The sequence below is a fragment of the Nomascus leucogenys genome, chromosome 4 (assembly GCF_006542625.1).
Source record: "Nomascus leucogenys isolate Asia chromosome 4, Asia_NLE_v1, whole genome shotgun sequence".
Taxonomy (NCBI): domain Eukaryota; kingdom Metazoa; phylum Chordata; class Mammalia; order Primates; family Hylobatidae; genus Nomascus; species Nomascus leucogenys.
The window spans coordinates 84,652,313-84,670,332 of NC_044384.1; the positions used below are offsets into that span (position 1 = coordinate 84,652,313).

The window sequence follows — 18,020 nt, forward strand, 5'->3', positions numbered from 1 at the left end:
GCCTCCAGGGAAATAGAGGACAAGCCGATGGAGCCGGTTTATTGGGTGGAAGGGATGAAGGAGAGGAACCCAAAGCCCGGGTACCTGTCTCCGAGGCCCCAACGCCAAATCCTGATTGCTCAGCGGGCTGGAAGGCGTGGCCTCAGCCCCGCCCCGCCCCGCCTCACCACAAAGCGGTTGGTTGCGGCAGGGACTACGCCGGTGTATCATGGGAGCGGCCCGGGCTACACGTTAAAAACACTAAGGGGAGCGCGCGAAGCAGAACTTGGCGCTCGATGGGGCCCGTTAGCCGCCCCAGAGCGCGCGGAGCCGCAGAGGCGTAGCTGGACTACAACGCAGTGCATCTCGGGAGGCCAACTCGACTGGACCGGGTGAGAGGACAGAGGTGGCTCGATGGGCGGCCCGAAGGCCGGGGATCATGGCGGACAGGCGGGCCCAGCCAGATTCAGCCCCGCCCCGCCGCTCCTCACCCCCGGCCGGCCTCGCGTGCCTTCCCGCAGCACCGCCGTCCCGGGGATGCTGAGCGCCCACCGTCTCCCCGCAGCCCCCTCATGCCCGGCTGCGAGCTGCCCGTGGGCACCTGCCCGGACATGTGCCCTGCCGCCGAGCGCGCCCAGCGCGAAAGAGAGCGCCGCCTGCACCGCTTGGAGGTGGTGCCGGGGTGCCGCCAGGACCCGCCCCGCGCCGATCCGCAGCGCGCGGTAAAGGAGTACAGCCGACCCGCCGCCGGCAAGCCCCGGCCCCCGCCCAGCCAGTTGCGTCCGCCCTCCGTGCTGCTGGCCACCGTGCGCTACCTGGCCGGTGAGGTGGCGGAGAGCGCCGACGTCGCCCGCGCCGAGGTGGCCAGCTTCGTGGCAGACCGCTTGCGAGCTGTGCGCCTGGACCTGGCCCTGCAGGGCGCGGGCGACGCCGAGGCAGCGGTGGTGCTGGAGGCGGCGCTGGCCACGCTGCTGGCCGTGGTGGCGCGGCTTGGGCCCGACGCGGCGCGGGGACCCGCGGACCCGGTGCTGCTGCAGGCCCAGGTGCAGGAGGGCTTCGGCTCGCTGCGGCGCTGCTACGCGCGGGGCGCCGGGGCGCACCCCCGCCAGCCCGCCTTCCAAGGCCTCTTTCTGCTCTATAACCTGGGTGAGTTGGGATCCTGGCGGCTGGGCAGAGCGTGGGGACAGGAGCCCACCATGACAGTGGAGGTAGGGAAAGGAAGGATTAGCTTTAACATCTCACCATTAGCCCCCTCCCAGGACAGCACAAGATCCACCGAGCCCCGACGTGGGACCTCGGGCCCATCTCTGGGTCTTAGTTGTCTCAGGAATAAAAGTGGAGGGGGCAAGGGTGGAACGGGAGAGTTGGTCTAGTGATTTTCAAACTTTTTTTTTTTTTTTTGAGTCTCGCTCTGTCGCCCAGGCTGGAGTGCAGTGGCGCGATCTCGGCTCACTGCAACCTCCGCCTCCCTGGTTCAAGCAATTCTCCTGTCTCAGCCTCCTGAGTAGCTGGGATCACAGGAGCGCGCCACCACACCCGGCTAATTTTTGTATTTAGTAGAAACGGGGGTTTCACCATGTTGGTCAGGCTGGTCCCGAACTCCTGACCTCGTAATCTGCCCACCTTGGCCTCACAAAGTGCTGGGATTACAGGCATGAGCCACCGCGCCCGGCTGATTTTCAAACTTTTTAAAACCCACCCGCCCAGTCAGGGTTACACAGCAAACAAGAACACATATGCCCACGAATATATCTGAGACAGAAGTTTAAGGCATTGGAGATACTTTCTATGGGTGATGCATTCTAATAAACTCTATTATTTGTTTCTTTCTTTGTTTTTGAGACAGAGTCTAGCTCTGTCGCCCAGGCTGGAGTGCACTGGCATGATCTTGGCTCACTGCAACCTCCGCCTTCCGGGTTCAGCCTATTCGCCTGCCTCAGCCTGCCGAAGAGCTGGGACTACAGGCGCGCGCCACCACGCCCAGCTAGTTTTTGGATATTTAGTAGAGACAGGCCAACACCATGTTGGCCATGCTGGTCTCGAACTCCTGACCTCAAATGATCAGCTCACCTCTGCCTCCCAAAGTGCTGGGATTACAGGCCTGAGCCACTGCACCCGGCCTGTTTGTGTTTTTTGAGACAAGGTCTCACTCTGTTGCCCAGGCTGGAGTACAGTGGCTTGATTATAGTTCACTGCAGCCTCAACCTCGTGGGCTCAAGGGATCCTTCTGCCTCAGCCTTCCGAGTAGCTGGGACCACAGATGTGTGCAATTACACCCGGCTAACTTAAAAAAAATTTTTTTGTAGAGATGGGGTCTCGCATGTTGCCACTCGAATTCCTGGGCTCAAGTGATCCTCCTGCCCAACCCTCCCAAGTAGCCGGGTGCCTGTCATCATGGCCGGTTAATGGTTTATTTTTGTCCACACTGCCCCTGTGAAGAAGGCCTGGTAATTATCCCTGGTCTAGTGGGGGAAGAAATCGAAGCCCAGGGTAGTGAGGTGACTTGCCTGTTGACGCAGCACTGGTTAACAGTAGCAGTGGCAGGACCATGATTTTCTTTTCTTTTAATTTTCTAAAATTTATTTTTATATAGGGATTGGAGTCTTGCCATGTTGACCAGGCTGGTCTCAAACTCCTGGGCTAAAGTGATCCTACCGCGTTGGCCTCCCAAAGTGCTGGGATTACAGGCATGAGCCACTGTGCCCAAAAAAGCTCTGTTCTGGCTGGGCCCCTTCTACTGGAAATGCAGAAATTAGCTGGGTGTGGTGGCGCATACCCGTAATCCCAGCTACTCAGGAGGCTGATGCAGGAGAATCACTTGAACCTGGGAGGTAGTGGAGATTGCAGTGAGCCGAGAGCCACTATACGTCAGCCTAGGTGACAAAGCAAGTCTGTCTCAAAAAAAATTTAAAAAGGCCCTGCCCTATATAATTTTAATAAAATGCTGTTGACTTCACAACCTACTTATTGGTCAGAAGCCCCAGTTTACAAATGAGGCCCAAGGTTCCAGTGTCTGCGACTCTTCCGGAAGGGAAGCAGGGGCAGTCTCCTGAAGGAAGGGGCCTTCCCAGGTGGTCAGGGGAAAGTGGGGCAGAGTTGGCTCCCAAAACTGTGGGTGCAGGGAAGCCAGGATAGTGGGAAATCCAAGTCAGAAAACTTGGACTGGGGTCAGGCTCAACTACATACCCACCTTAGGACACTCTCAGGCGAATCATTAAATTATCTGGGCCAGCTTCCAAAATCCGTAAACCCTGCCCACTTTAGTGTTGTAAGTTAAGATCTGGACTGCAGGAGTCAAGATCCTGAGGCAACTCTGATTCAAATATGGGTCAGGGAAGGAGCCAAAGGCTGGCCCTTAGAGGGGAGAGGGAAGTTGGGCTAGGCCTAGAGAAGGGGCGTGGTCGAGGAGAGAGGAAGGACAGGGTGTTGGGAGCCGAGATTGGCCTGATCCTGTAAGGACCAGGCGTCCTCATTCTGGCTTCCCGCTCTCACAGGCTCCGTGGAAGCCCTGCGGGAGGTTCTACAGCTGCCTGCTGCCCTGCGCACCTGCCCGCCCCTCCGCAAGGCCTTGGCGGTAGATGCTGCCTTCCGAGAGGGCAATGCTGCCCGCCTGTTCCGTCTGCTCCAGACCCTGCCCTACCTGCCAAGTTGTGCTGTGCAGTGCCATGTGGGCCATGCCCGCCGGGAAGCCCTGGCCCGCCTCGCTTGTGCCTTTAGCACCCCCAAGGGCCAGACCTTGCCTCTGGGCTTCATGGTCAACCTCCTGGCCCTGGATGGACTCAGGGAAGCACAGGACCTGTGCCAGGCCCACGGGCTGCCCTTGGACGGAGAGGAGAGAGTTGTGTTCCTGAGGGGTCGCTACGTGGAGGAAGGGCTACCACCTGCCAGTACGTGCAAGGTGTTAGTGGAGAGCAAACTTCGAGGACGTACCCTGGAGGAGGTGGTCATGGCAGAGGAGGAAGATTAAGGCGCGGACAGACCCGGGTCCCCAGCCTGAGGAGGGAGCGTGAGCCTCCCAGAGCCCCAGGACTGGGCCAGAGCACTTAGGTTTCTTTTTCCATGGTTCCCAGATAATAAAAGGAACTTGTTTTGTTGGTACCAGTCACTAGATGTGATTTATTTGAGGGGCTGTTGTTGGGAGTTAGGATACACAGCATGCCGGGAGAGGAACGCAGACTAGGCAAGGCCTAAGGCACCCCATGCCTCACTTTCGCCACTGGTCCTTGGCCTTGATGACCTGAGTTGGCATCTGAGGTTGGCATTATGCATCCCATCTCCACCCACCCACCACCAAGGGCAGTTGGTGGTTTTGCCATCCCATCCCTGTCCCCTGCTGCCCACCCTCTGCCACCTAAGCACCAGGATGAGGGTGAGTTGCATTAGGACTTGCCACTCCCCTCAGGGACCCCAAGCTGTTGCCAGAGAAGCTTGAGAGGGTCCTGTGGTAGTGCCCTCTCCTGGCACCAAGGAAGACCAGGACATCTCAGGAAAGCAGGCAGGAGAGGGTTGGGGTAAAGAGAGGGCTGAAGAAAGAGGGCTGGGGTCAGAGGTCAGCCACAGGCCTCAGGGTGGCTGCCGCACCCTCCAGGGCTGTCACCACAATGCTGAGCTGTCTCTGGACCTCAGCCCAAGCTTCAGATCCAGAAGCTGTGTCCCTGGCCCTGGAGCAGGCATTGGATAGGCCCGGGAATGTGGCTACGGAGCCCGTGCGAGGTGCCCAGAGCACATGGCTGACGAGAAATGGGACAGGATCAGGGTCAGTCAGGAGCCAGGAAGGAGAAGCCTGGGCCTAGAACTGGCTCAGCTCCTGTATGCAGCGAGGCAGAAAAGCACCCCCCTCCACCTATCTCTGAAGGCCAGGGGACTCTTAGAGCGGTGGCAGTGGGGGGACAAAATGTGGGTTCCAGTCCTAGCTCCCAGAGGGACCCTCAAGCAACTTTCCTCCCCTCCCTGAGCCTTACATTCCCATCTTCTTCAGGGGCTGGGTTGCACTCTAAAGGGCAGAGAAGCTGACCACCTCGTCTCAGGTGGGGGGCCATTGCCCGGCCCCACCTGGAGGCACCTCCCAGGACTCTGGGACTGACTCACCTGTAGTAGCGTTCCTCTGGGAAGGCTCTAGGGTTCAGAAAGGTCCGTTCCAAGAGCATCAACTGGTCATTGAGCATCCGGACCTGCAGGGGGCTGGTGGAGGCAGGACCTGCCAGTCACCCTGGAGCCAGCAGCCCAGCTATCAGCCTGGTATCCTGCCCTGGATGCTGCCCTCCCAGCCCCTGCCGGCTGCCCTTGCTCACTCAGGGTTGCCCTTCTGCAGTGTTGATATGCGTTGGCCCAAGGCTGCAGCGTCTGCTTCAAACTTCTCCACTGCAGTCACCAGAGGCCCTGTGAGGAACAAGCAGTGGCTTAGTCCTGGGGGTGCAGGGCTCCCCATGCCTCAGGGTCAGGGCTGTGCATACCCAGACTGATGCTCTGCTGCTCCAGCAGGGCCCCAAGGTCTTGCTGGGCTGCCTGCAGGAAGCTGCGGAGTGTCTCACTGTAGTCACTGACTTTGAGGGGCAGGAAGAAGCTGTCACTGAGCCGGAGAATCACACTCCCTGCTGTCTGGGCCACAGCCTGATGGCTGCTGAAGCCTGCAGCAAGGTGACAAGGCCAGAGCTCAGTCTTCAGCCTCTCCTGTTCTGGTCTCAGGATGCCCCTTGTCTCCCTCCTCACCTGGGTCCAAAAACTTGTCCATATAGTCAAAGGTGTCAAAGGCTGTGTGGTAGGTGGGGTAGATCCTGGCTGAAGTCTTGCTCTGGGGGAACAAAGCCCAGAGGTGACAGGCTTGGAATGGGAAGTGGGAGAAGGTGTACCTCCAGTGAGCTGCAAAATGTGGGCATTATCTCCATTGAATCTTGGCCATGTCTATGAGGTGGCTTCTAGAATTCCAACAGAAAAGGAAACTGAAGCTCAGAGAGGTTAACCTGCTGATATCACATAGCTAATTAGTAGAAGAGCTGGGTCTGGTGCCAGTTTCCAGTTTCACAGGAAGGAGAAGAACCTGGGGCTTTGGGGTCAGATAGAGAGATTCAAATCCCAGCTCTACTACCGAGAATCACTGTGGCTGTGAGGTGGAGAACGTATTTTTTGGAGCATCAAACAGGGAGGTGCCAGCTGGGCACTCTGCACCCCTTGTCTTGTTTTACCTTCATGCCAACGCTCACGCCAATGGTCTGAGTTAATCAATGCTGAGATTAATTTCCCTCCCGACATTTTAAGATCTTTGGAAACAGAATGCTTCTTACAGGCAATGTCATCTTACAACTGGTTGGAAGCGGTGGTTTTTTTTCCTTTCCTGAATATTGCATAACATAATGGCACATCTTATAATCAGTAGTATCTTACATTTGATAAAATAACATAGATGAGCATAAAGAGGTGCTTGAAAAGGTTAAACTTGGCAGAGGCCGGGCACCAAGGCTCACGCCTGTAATCCCAGCACTTTAGGAGGCTGAGGCGGGAGGATGGTTTGAGTCCAGGAGTTCAAGACCAGCCTGGCAACAAAGCAAGACTCCGTCTGTATAAAACGTGTGTGTGTGTGTGTGTGTGTGTGTGTGTGTGTGTGTGTGTGTATTTTTTTAAGAAACTTGGCAGAGGTAGCAATGAGTAAAGGAGCAGGGTTCAGTCTGTATGAGAACAGCACCAAGGAGAGGAGGGGACGCATGCAGCAAGGTACCGAGGCAGGGACGGAGGGGCACCTGCTCACCCGGTCATAGGTATAGGCGATGTCCATGGAGGAGATGCCCAGGAAGTGAATGAAGGATGCATAGTCGCTGCCAGCACCCAGAGAACCCAAGCTGCGGGAAGGAAGGGGGCCGGGATAAAGAGCGCTGGGCCGGACCGCCTCGCTCCGGGCCCCCTTCTGTCCCTGGGCTCACCTGGGGACCAGGCCGTACACCGGGCTGCTGCGGTTGAAGTACCGGATCCAGTTGTCGTAGATGCTCAGGTCGCCAGGGCCTGGTGAGCGGATCTGGGCGGAAGGAGAATTTAGTCTCAGTGCGGGGTCCTCCCCAGCCCCAACAACAGGGCGGGTCCTCCACCGGTCTCCTGCCCACCCACGGTCCAGTCCTTACGAGGCTCGCCCCAGCCTCAATCCAGCCCCAGCAGATCTAGATAGTACCACTCCCCAGCCCCGCCCACCCGTGTGGCCCCGCCCGCCGCACACGGCCCTCCCACCGCACTGCCCCGCCCCCGCTAGTTCAGCCGCGCCCGGCCTGCCCCCTTCCACCTCTTTGGTTGCAGAGAAGACGACACTCTGGACAGGGGGCGTCCCCTGCACCCTAAGGGTAGCGTTGGCTGTGGGAGGAGGGGAGAAAGACTATTTGGGCCCCAGCCCCTTCTTTTACCCACCCCGTCGTCCGGCCGTCTCCTCCCCTTTCCTGCCTCGCCACTCCCATACCAAACACCGAGATGTCCACGTTGATGTAGGCCACCGTGCGCTCCTGCAGCTTGTTGAAGAACTCCTGCGGGTGCGAGGGGCGACGTCAGCCCCGCGCCGTTCTGCCCTGGGAACCCCTTTCGATCCCCTACCCTGTAGGGCCACTCACTTCTGTGAATTCCGTGGAGCCAATGAGCCCAAACTCCTCAGCCCCCCAGCTCGCAAACACGATTGATCTGCGTGGACGCCAGGTGCCTGGAAGTGGGGGATAGAGGGTTGGAGGACAGGGTCCTCCTGATCCTAGGGTGCCTTAGGAGAAAGGCTGCTGACGTGAGGAGTAGGGGAGAGCGGGAAAAGGCGGGGCAGCTCGTGACAGGAGGTCCTGGCACCCTGCAGCCAGGCCTTCCAGGAGGCTCCCGCACCAAACACTGACCCCAACTCCAAGCCCCCTGAAGGGTCGGGTGGTCCTTTCTACCAAAATGCCCACTGCCCCTCTCTCTGTGGGCATGCTCTGGGAAGACTTCCGACCCTCCACCCTCAACCCCCGCCTCCAGGCCAAACTCCATAGCCATCTTCACTTGGTGATGACACATGAACGTTTCCTGTTAGGGCGTTATCCACATTGAACCAATCCCTACAACAATGCCTTGAGGAAGGTACTATTATTATTTCCATTTCACAGTTGAAGAAACTGAGAGAAGCTAAATGACTCCCAGGGTCACACAGCTGGTAGGCAGCAGAGCCAGTTTCAAATCCAGATATTTGGCTCCACACTGTGGGTATAGGGACTGGAGGTGGAAGCCAGGTTGCAGGATGCTCCGTCTCCCGAGTTCAGGCAGGAGAATTGCTTGAGCCTGGGAGGTAGAGGTTGCAGTGAGCTGAGATCGTGCCACTGCATCCAGCCTGGGGGACCGAGTCTCACTCTGTGGCCCAGGTTGGAGTGCAGTGGTGTGATCTCGGCTCCCCGCACCCTCAACTTCCTGGGGTCCAGCGATCCTCTCACCTCAACCTCCCAAGTAGCTGGGACCACAGGCACACACCACCACGCCTGGCTGATTACTGTATTTTTGGTAGAGATTGGGTTTCTCCATGTTGCCCAGGCCAGTCTTGAACTCCTGAGCTCAAGCGATCCACCCACTTCAGCCTCCCAAAGTGCTGGGATTACAGGTGTGAGCTACCGCAACCAGCAAATGCAGAATTTTTCAGTGTGATATGATTACATGCTTGCAATTACACATTTTTACACTTTTTTCTGCCAAAAATATATAATCTAAATCAAATGAGACAAACCCAAATTGAGGGTTATTTGACAAAATAATAGGATAATAATAGCAGGATCATGAAAGACAAAGAACAGCTAAACAATTATTATAGATTAAAGGAAACTGGTAACCAGATCACTAGCGTGATCCTAGATTGGAGCTTGGGCCAAAAAATTATTTTGCTATCAAGGTCATTATCACTGGGCACAGTGGCTCACGCCTGTAATCCCAACACTTTGGGAGGCTGAGGCGAGGAGGATCACTTAAGCCCAAGAGTTCAAGACCAGCCTGAGTAACAGCAAGACCTTGTCTCTACAAAAAGTAGAAAAGTATCAGGGCTTGGTGGCGCACACACCTGTAGTCTCAGCTAATCAGGAAGCTGAGGCAGGAGGATCGCTTGAGCCCAGGAGGTCGAGGGTGCAGTGAGCTGGTTGCACCACTGCGCTCCAGGCTGGGCAACAGAGTGAGACCCTGTCTCAAAAAATATTTTTTTCTCTTTTTTGAGACGGAGTCTCACTCTCATCAACCAGGCTGGAGTGCAGTGGCGCAATCAGCTCACTGCAACCTCTGCCTCCCAGGTTCAAACCATTCTCCTGCCTCAGCCTCCCGAGTAGCTGGGATTACAGGAGCCCACCACCACGTCCAGCTAATTTTTGTATTTTCAGTAGAGATGGGGTTTTACCATGTTGGCCAGGCTGGTGTCGAACTCCTGACCTCAGGTGATCCACCCACCCTGGCCTTCCAAAGTGCTGGGATTACAGGCATGAGCTACCACGCCCGGCTGGAAGTATTTAAAAGTTGTGGGGGCTGGCGCAGTGACTCACGCCTGTAATCCCAGCACTTTGGGAGGCTGAGGCGGGCGGATCACGAGGTCAGGAGATCGAGACCATCCTGGCTAACACGGTGAAACCCCATCTCTACTAAAAATACAAAAAGTTAGCCGGGCGTGGTGGCGGTCGCCTGTAGTCCCAGCTACTCGGGAGGCTGAGGCAGGAGAATGGCGCAAACCTGGGAGGCGGAGCTTGCAGTGAGCCGAGATCATGCCACTGCACTCCAGCCTGGGTGACAGAGCAAGACTCTGTCTTAAAAAAAAAAACAAAAAAAAAGTTGTGGAAAATTGGCCAGGCACATTGGCTCACACCTGTAATCCCAGCACTTTGGAAGGCCGGGGCGGGTGGATCACCTGAGGTCAGGAGTTCGACATCAGCCTGGCCAACACGGTAAAACCCCATCTCTACTGAAAATACAAAAATTAGCCAGGCGCGGTGGCGCATGCCTGTAATCCCAACTACTCGGGAGGCTGAGGCAGGAGAATGGCTTGAACCTCGGGGGCAGAGGTTGCAGTGAGCCGGATAGTGCCACTGCACTCCAGCCTGGGTCACAGAGTAAGACTGTGTCTCAAAATAACAATAATAATAATACTTCAGACAAAAACATATATAGTTATATTATAAATAGCCAAGGCTTTTTTCCCCTATTTTTTGTAGAGACAGGGGTCTCAGTATGTTCCCCAGACTGGTCTTAAACTCTTGGGCTCAAGTGATCCTCCTGCCTCTGCCTCCCAACGTGCTGGGATTATTGGCATGAGTCACCGTGCCTGGCCCATATATTATATAGAGATAGAAAGCAAACGTGGTGAAGCATTAATATTAGGAGTGTCTGTATAAGAGGCTTCTTTATACTATTTTTACAACTCTGTAAGTCTGAAATTATTTCAACATAGAACACTTCGACAAACAAAAAAATACGGGAATTTCTACGCTACCCATAAGGGTAAAGTCGAAAGCCCAGCCTCTCTCCACAAGCTTGCCCACTCCCTCTACCCCTGGCTTCTGAGCTGATCTCAGCAACACCTGTGGTTTCACAAACTATTTTGCTACCAACTCCCCAAGTCATCTCTCAAGTCTCTCTCTCCTTTCTTTCTTTTTCTCTTTCCTTTCTTTCCTTTCTTTCTTTCTCTCCTTTCTTTCTTTCTCTCTTTCTTTCTTTCTTTCTTTTTTTTCTTTCTTTCCTTTTTTTTTTTTTGAGACAGGGTCTTTTTCTGTTGCCCAGGCTGGAGTGCAGTTGCGTGATCATGGCTTACTGCAGCCTCAACCTCCCAGGCTCAAGCATTCCTCCCACACAGCCTCCGAAGTAGCTGGGACCACAGGTGCATGCCACCACGCCTGGTTATTTTTTTATGTTTATTTTTTGTAGAGACAAGGCCTCACTATGTTGCCCAGGTTGGTCTCGAACTCCTGGGCTCAAGCAATCCGCCCACCTCGGCCTCCCAAAGTGCTGGGATAACCAGCATGAACCACTGTGGCCAGACTTCAGGTCTCATTTCTGAACTGTGACATCATATCATACAAGGGGGGATGGAGTTTCGCAGCAGTGGCGTGTTTGTGTGCAATTACAGTTGAGTGGGTATCGGTTCAAATGCCATGCTTAGCACTCCGGGATATTATATGTAAGGGAAGATGAAGAAGTTCTGGAGCCGATGGCAGTGATGGTTGCACAACTTTAGAAACATACTTAATGCCACTGAATCAAATACTTACAAATGTAAAACTGGTCAATTTTGTTATGTATATTTTACCATGAATTTTTAAAACTAACGAAAGAGGGCCTGGCATGGGAGCTCAATGCCTGTGAATCACTTGAGTCCTGGAGTTCAAGACCAGCTTAGGCAACACGGTGAGACCCCGTCTCACTATAAAAATAAATAACTAATCAATATGGGAAGACCCAGATTCACGTCTTCCTTCTAGATCTGTCCTAGATCCGCCCAGTTCTGTTTTTCTTAAATGGCACTAATGTCGAGTCGCTCAGACCAGAGCCCTTGACTGTCCTCCCTCTTGCCCCTGGAGCCAGCAGACCCGGGCCCAGCAGCCTGTCCCTGTCCCACTGCCCTCCATCTGGGTCCAAGCCCCACAGCATCTCCAGCCTTGGAATGACAAGCGTCTACTTGGGCCCCCTACATGGTGTGCCCTTCCCCTGCTCCTCGCTTTTTTTTTAGACGGAGTTTTGCGCCATTCCCCAGGCTGGAGTCCAGTGGCACGATCTCAGCTCACTGCAACCTCCGCCTCCCAGGTTCAAGTGATTCTTCTGCCTCAGCCTCCCGAGTAGCAGGGACTACAGGCGCACACCACCACGCCCTGCTAATTTTTGTATTTTTAGTAGAGACAGGGTTTCACCATGTTGGCCAGGCTGGTCTCGAACTCCTGACCTCGTGATCTGCCTGCCTCGGCCTCCCAGAGTGCAGGGATTACAGGCGTGAGCCACCATGCCTGGCCAGGAGCCGTTTAACATGGGGACTCTATCATGTCCCTCTCCTGCGTGAAATCCTTCACCAGCTTCCCACAACCCTTGGACTGAACTCCAAACTCCTCAGCCTGGCCTGGCCCTGCCTGCTCTGCCACCTCGCCCAGCCCTGCCCACCTCCTTTCCGGCTGCCATCTCCTTGCCCTCCTCCCCTTCCCTGAAGCACTGAAACGTTGAAGTGCTGCCTCCGCTGAGAGACTTGTCCCAACTTGGCCTGGCACATCAAAGGCACATGAGATATTAGAGACATCAGGGTTGACGATCGGCTGCCGTCCCTGACCCAGCTGAGCTAAAGTTCCCAGAGGGCAGAGCCTGGGCTCTGCCTGCTTCACAGCAGCATCGGGCCTCGCTCCATCCAGGCACACGGGAGGCACTTGGAAGCTGCACATGAATCAACCCACAGTCTATTCCCTGTACCACACTGGGCTGCTATGGGCCAAGGCTGGTGTCATGCATTTCTGCCCCCAGGGCCCTCAGGCATGGCACAAGGAGCACTGCAGTGTGAGGGAGAGGAGGTGGAACAGGAAGGGGACCTCCGGGGGCGAGGGTCCCTGGTCCAGGGGAGGGGGCCGCCTCACCCTTCTTCAGCAGGGTCCCCAGGACACGGGAGAGCTCCAGGAGGACGGCAGTGCCGCTGCTGGGGTCCACAGCCCCGTGCACCCAGCTGTCTCGGTGGTTCCCATACAGCACATAGCGATCTGGCCAGAGGTAAAGGGGCAGAGAACCAGAGGAGAAGGAGAGGTAGGTAGGGGGAGCTGGGCTGGGTGGTGGCAAGGGCAGGGCTGGATGAGGACACAGTGGCAGCGGCATCCAGAGCAGAGCAGGGGCCTGGGGCGCAGTCAGCAAGAGGAGGGCTCACCAGGCTCCACGGCCCCACGGATGATGCCCAGGACGTTGGAAGAGTTCCTCAGCTCCAGGCGGTTGTAGACGCTCACATTCACCTGGCTGGGGAGGGTGAAAGGTGTGAGAAGACTCTTGGCCTTGCCCACTGCCCCCCACCCAATGCAGGAGACACTGAGGCCCGGAGCTGGAAACTGACGTGGCAAGGTCATTCATTGGCCCCGAAGTACCAAGAGAGGCAGCAAGGCTGGAGCCAGGCTCTCCTGCCCACTCGCTGGGTAGGTACTTATTGGGTACTTAGTCCCTGACTAGGCTCTGGGCAATGACGGCGACAGATGTGGACCTGGTGCTCGTGGGGCCTCCCTCTCCTGAGTGAGACAGACCACGAGGACAGGAACAGCTGGGTGAAGGGGCCTGGGAGGAGAGGGCACCTGGAGGCCAGGGGCTGCTGCAGAGAGGGAGGTTGGTGCAGGTCGGGAGTGGCAGGGGCCCTGATTTGGGAAGGAGCTTGGCATCTTCAAGAGAGAGAGTCGTGGGGTGCAGACGTCGAGATGAGGTGGGAGGGGCAGGGGAATCCCCGCAGGAAACAGCAGCAGCTGTTTCACGGGCTTCCCACAAACAAGACAGATATTTTGGGGTCAGGAGAGGGTCTGGGAGAGAGAAGAAAGGGAAAAAGGTCAGGCTTTGAAGTGGAAAGAGGGAACATAATCACAAGGGAAGGGGAGAGGCGAGTTGTGGGAGAGGGCAACTGAGGGAGAACTGGTCTGGCTGCATCTCACCTGTCTGCTGGGAAGTCTCCGTCAGGCCGGAAGCCAGGACCCAACCTGTAGCCGCAGCCCAGTGCTCCCTGCCAGGCGGCTGGGGCCAAAGTTCCGTTGAGGTTACTGGGGAGGAGGAAGAGGCCCTTCAGGGTAAATGTGAGTGTGGGGCTTGAAGTCTGGAGGCCACTGGGGGCTGGGCAGGACACCCCAGGGCACAAACTCACCAGAGCAGGTCTCTTGCATCCTGGAAGCCAATGGGCTGTGTAGGAATTGGGGGAAATCCAGAGACATTGGCAAGGTCCAGGCGGAAGGAAGAGGGGACGGCTGGAAGGTAGGGAGTCAGAGGGTCCCCAAAATACTCGTAGTAGGAGCCTCGCTCCACTCCTGAGGGGGGCAGGTACCAGGAGTTGGGAAAGGTTTCGTTGGGTGAGCTCAGCCCATCGTTGATGTCGGCAGGGTCTGTGTACACCAGCACCCCGGCTACCCCGTGCTTGGCAGCGTTCACAGCCTGCAGCGGGCAGAAGAGGCTGTGTGTAAGGGAGGGACTGGGACCAGATATGTCCTGTTCCTCTTCCTCCTTCCTCGACTGTGGAAGCCAGGATAGACCAATCTTCCCATGGGCAAGATGATGTTTGCACAAGTCATTTATGGCAGTGCCTCTTGCAACAGTAAAGGCCAGTTCGGCACAGCCAAGCCAGTGCCTATCAGTGGAGTCTGGTTGAATAACAGGGACATCCTACGGTGGAATACCATGAAGCTGCATAAAACAACACGGTTGTGTATTCATGTCCACAGCAGCATTATCGTCAATGGCCAAAAGGAGGAAATAGCCCAAGTGTCCATCAACAGATGAATGGCTAAACCAAATGTGGGCTGTAACATACAATGGAGGCCGGGTGTGGTGGCTCACGCCTGTAATCCCAACACTTTGGGAGGCCGAGGCAGGCAGATCACCTGAGGTCGGATCACCTGAGGTCAAGACCAGTGGGCAGATCACCTGAGGTCAAGACCAGCCTGGCCAACATGGCGAAACCTTGTCTCTACTAAAAATACAAAAATTAGCCAGGTGTGGTGGTACACACCTGTAGTCCCAGCTACTTGGGAGGCTGAGGCACGAGAATCACCTGAACCCGGGAGGCGGAGGTTGCAGTGAGCTGAGATCATGCCACTGCACTCCAGCCTGAGTGACAGAGCAAGACTCTGTCTCAAAAAAACCCCAACAAACAAACAAAAAACAATGGAATATTATTCAGCCTAAAAAGAAATAAAGTTCTGATACATCAATGAGCCTTGAAGATCTTATGTTAAGTGAAATAAGCCAGACATAAAAAGACAAATATCTTATACTTTCATTTATGCGAGGTACCTAGAATAGGCAAATTCATAGAGACAGAAAGTAGAATTGAGGTTACGGAAAATAGAATAGGGGCTGGGGCAGGGACCTGGGGAGTTATTGTTAAATAAAGTTTCTGTTTGAAATGATGAAAAGGTTCTGGAAATGGGTAGTGGTGATGGTTAATTAATAATCTGTGTATTTCTACACTGCTTGTTCCCCTTTCTTTTTCTTTTCCTTTTTTCCCTTTCTTTTCTTCCTTCCTTTCTCCCCACCTTCCTTCTTTCTTTCTCTTTTCCCAGCTCTTATTATGGACACTTTTTTTTTTTTAAGACAAAATCTTGCTCTTGTCCCCCAGGCTGGAGTGCAATGGCGTGATCTCGGCTCACTGCAACCTCTGCCTCCTGGGTTCAAGTGATTCTCCTGCCTCAACCTCCCGAGTAGCTGGGATTACAGGCGCCCACCACCGTGAGCGGCTAATTTTTGTATTTTCAGTAGAGACAGGGTTTCACCATGTTGGCCAGGCTGGTCTCGAACTCCTGACCTCAGGTAATCTGCCTGCCTTGGCCTCCCAAAGTGCTGGGATTACAGGCATGAGCCACAGCACCCAGCCCACTTTTTAAAAAATTGTGGTAAAATACACATAACATAAACTTAGCATGTGGAGTGTGCAGTTCAGTGGCATTCAGTACATCCATATTGTGCAACATCACCACCATTCATCTCTAGAACTCTTCATCTGACAAATCCGAAACTCAGTCCCCATTAAATACCAACTCTCCCTTCCCCTCTCTCATTCTACTCTTTTTATATTAATGTTTGGTTTGTTTGTTTTGTTTTGTTTAGAGATGGAGTCTCGCTCTGTCACCCAGGCTAGAGTGCAGTGGCACAATCTTGGCTCACTGCAACCTCCACCTCCCGGGTTCAAGCAATTCTCCTGCCTCAGCCTCCCGAGTAGCTAGGACTACAGGTGCACACCGCCAGGCCCAGCTAATTTTTTTTTTTTGTATTTTAGTAGAGATGGGGTTTCACCGTGTTGCCCAGGCTGGTCTCGAACTCCTGAGCTCAGGCAATCCGCCTGCCTTGGCCCCCCAAAGTGCTAGGATTACAAGCGTGAGCCACTACGCCCACGCCCAGCCTTTTTTTTTTTTTTTTTTTTATCGGAGTCTTGCTGTCTCCCAGGCTGGAGAGTGCAGTGGTGCAATCTCAGCTCACTACCATCTCTGCCTCCCAGGTTCAAGCAGTTCATCTGCCTGAGCCTCTCCAGTAGCTGGGATTACAGGCATGCACCACCATGCGTGGCTAATTTTGTATTTTGAGTAGAGATGCAGTTTCACCATGTTGGCCAGGCTGGTCTTGATCTCCTGACCTCAGGTGATCTGCCCACTTTGGCCTCCCAAAGTGCTGGGATTACAGGCGTGAGCCACTGCGCCCGGCCTCTAGTCAGAATTTTTGATGGAAAAGAAATGGCAGGGAGAGGGCCAACAGGAGGGACTTAAGTTGAATATTCAGAACTACTTCACAGGAGGACTTAGACTTCCAGAATACCAAACCTGAAAATTGTACTCAACCCCTTTACTTCCTACAGCTCAGAGAGGGTCAGGGAGGCATCCGAGGCCACACAGCCCATTGGTGGGACAACCTGAAAACACCTCGCCTTTCCTGCCCCACCCCGGGGCTTGGTTCCCCACTCAACACTGCCTCTTCTCCTCCCCTTCCCCTCACTTCCTCCAGTCCACTGCTCGGCCCCTTCCTCACCGAGGCCTCCTGCACTGGGGGGCTGCCACTCACCTTGGCCCCACGCCCTACACCCCCATAGCGAGTCAGGGCGATGGTGCCTTCGAGTTTGATGCCCTGAGTCTGTAGCTCCTTAAAGTCTTCTTCCGCGCCCCGGTTGGCATAGACGAGGAGGCCCTAGTCCCAAGAGGGGGTGATCCTTAGAGCTGGGCCCAGCAAAGTGCGGGTGGGGAAAGGGGGGTGGAAGGCTGCATGGCAGGAGGGAGAATTTAGATTCTGTTCCCCCACCTCACCCAGAGCTTGTAAGCTCCCCAAGGACAGTCACCCCTGGTTTCCTCCATGTCTGAGTGCCCTGTAACAGGCCTGGCCTTGAGCAGAGCCACTAGTGTTTGTTGAATGACTGATGGAGGAAAGGAGCAGCGATGGAGTGTCCAGGTGAGTAAATTCGGGAGGGGGTGCTGTGCCCCAGTTGAGGCACGTTCCCTGGGTCAGGGTGGGGAGAACCCTGGGTGGAACCAAGGGAGCTAGGCCAGGGCAGTAGGGGGGGGTTCTGGGCCCACCTGTGGGGTTCCAGAAGGAGCATAGGCGGCATAGGGTTGTACCACATCTGGCCCCCCTTGCTCCCCGGTCACGTTCTCCTCAGTCCGGTGGCAGGAGTGGATGATGTCCCCAGTGGGGCCCACTGTTGGAGGGGGTGGCAGTGTCATGGCTGGGCCCAGCAGCTCCCCATCTGGGCATTCCCAAGGCTGGGCAGGACCTCACCGATGTCCACGACGTTGGGCTGCTCCTGGCTAGGGAAGGACAGCAGCACCTCGTACGTGGAGGCCTCGGCCGAGTCCAGGCCTGACTCTGGGTCCTTCCAGCGCTGCAGCAGCAGCTGCACGAGGTCCTCATCCCGAGGGCTGGAGGCCACGTGTGGCTCCCTGGAGAGTTCTCTGCAGGGTGGGCAGAGGGAGGGGCAGAGCCAGCATCAGGGAGAGGGCCTCTGGCAAACGGAGGAGCAGATGGCCCCACCTCTCACCTGAGGTTTTCCCGGATCCTTTGGGCATCCAGCTGCCCCATGACGGTTTCCAGGATCTCCAGGTCCAGGTCCTGGGGGGCCGGTGAGTTGGCTTTTTTGGGGATGGCAAAGTGGCCCAGGATGATCCCCAGCCCCAAGAGGGCAGCAGCCCCCAGCCCCAGCCCCAACACCTTCGTCCACTGCATCCTGCGGACTCTTGGCCAGCTGGGATGGGACTGGTCTATAGGTTATTCCCTATGCAGGGGGTGTCGTGCCTGGTTAAACATTACCCCATGGGTGGCACTGCCCTTTGACCCCCAGCTGGCAGGGAGAGTGAGGGCACATGCTGCAGTGAGAGCCAGGAGCCATCCACATCCACCACATCCTGCAC

At 55.6% G+C, this 18,020-nt stretch overlaps 2 protein-coding genes across 4 annotated transcripts; one reads left to right on the top strand and one right to left on the bottom strand.

Moving 5' to 3' along the window:
- The first annotated feature begins 106 nt into the window (after positions 1 to 106).
- On the top strand, positions 107 to 4,084 carry SAC3D1 (SAC3 domain containing 1). Of its 3 annotated transcripts, none has more exons than XM_030811157.1 (2): positions 107 to 1,125; positions 2,286 to 2,552. In XM_030811157.1, the coding sequence occupies exons 1-2, from the start codon at positions 552 to 554 to the stop codon at positions 2,414 to 2,416; spliced, it is 705 nt and encodes a 234-aa protein (XP_030667017.1). In that variant the 5' UTR covers positions 107 to 551; the 3' UTR covers positions 2,417 to 2,552. The 3 variants fall into 3 exon arrangements, with proteins under 3 accessions (XP_030667017.1, XP_030667015.1, XP_030667016.1); XM_030811155.1 differs by lacking the exon at positions 2,286 to 2,552 and adding an exon at positions 3,474 to 4,084 and having other exon boundaries at positions 109 to 1,125; XM_030811156.1 differs by lacking the exon at positions 2,286 to 2,552 and adding an exon at positions 3,474 to 3,557 and having other exon boundaries at positions 332 to 1,187.
- On the bottom strand, positions 4,072 to 17,861 carry NAALADL1 (N-acetylated alpha-linked acidic dipeptidase like 1). Its single transcript, XM_003274178.3, has 18 exons — positions 17,651 to 17,861; positions 17,392 to 17,564; positions 17,190 to 17,311; positions 16,684 to 16,806; positions 13,784 to 14,067; positions 13,578 to 13,682; positions 12,818 to 12,903; positions 12,537 to 12,656; positions 7,563 to 7,648; positions 7,415 to 7,478; positions 7,244 to 7,311; positions 6,894 to 6,985; positions 6,722 to 6,812; positions 5,689 to 5,770; positions 5,433 to 5,606; positions 5,271 to 5,358; positions 5,068 to 5,160; positions 4,072 to 4,709 (listed from the first exon to the last, which is right to left on the bottom strand). Exons 1-18 carry the CDS (start codon positions 17,833 to 17,835, stop codon positions 4,523 to 4,525), a joined length of 2,223 nt encoding a protein of 740 aa, XP_003274226.2. The 5' UTR covers positions 17,836 to 17,861; the 3' UTR covers positions 4,072 to 4,522.
- Positions 17,862 to 18,020: the final 159 nt, after the last annotated feature.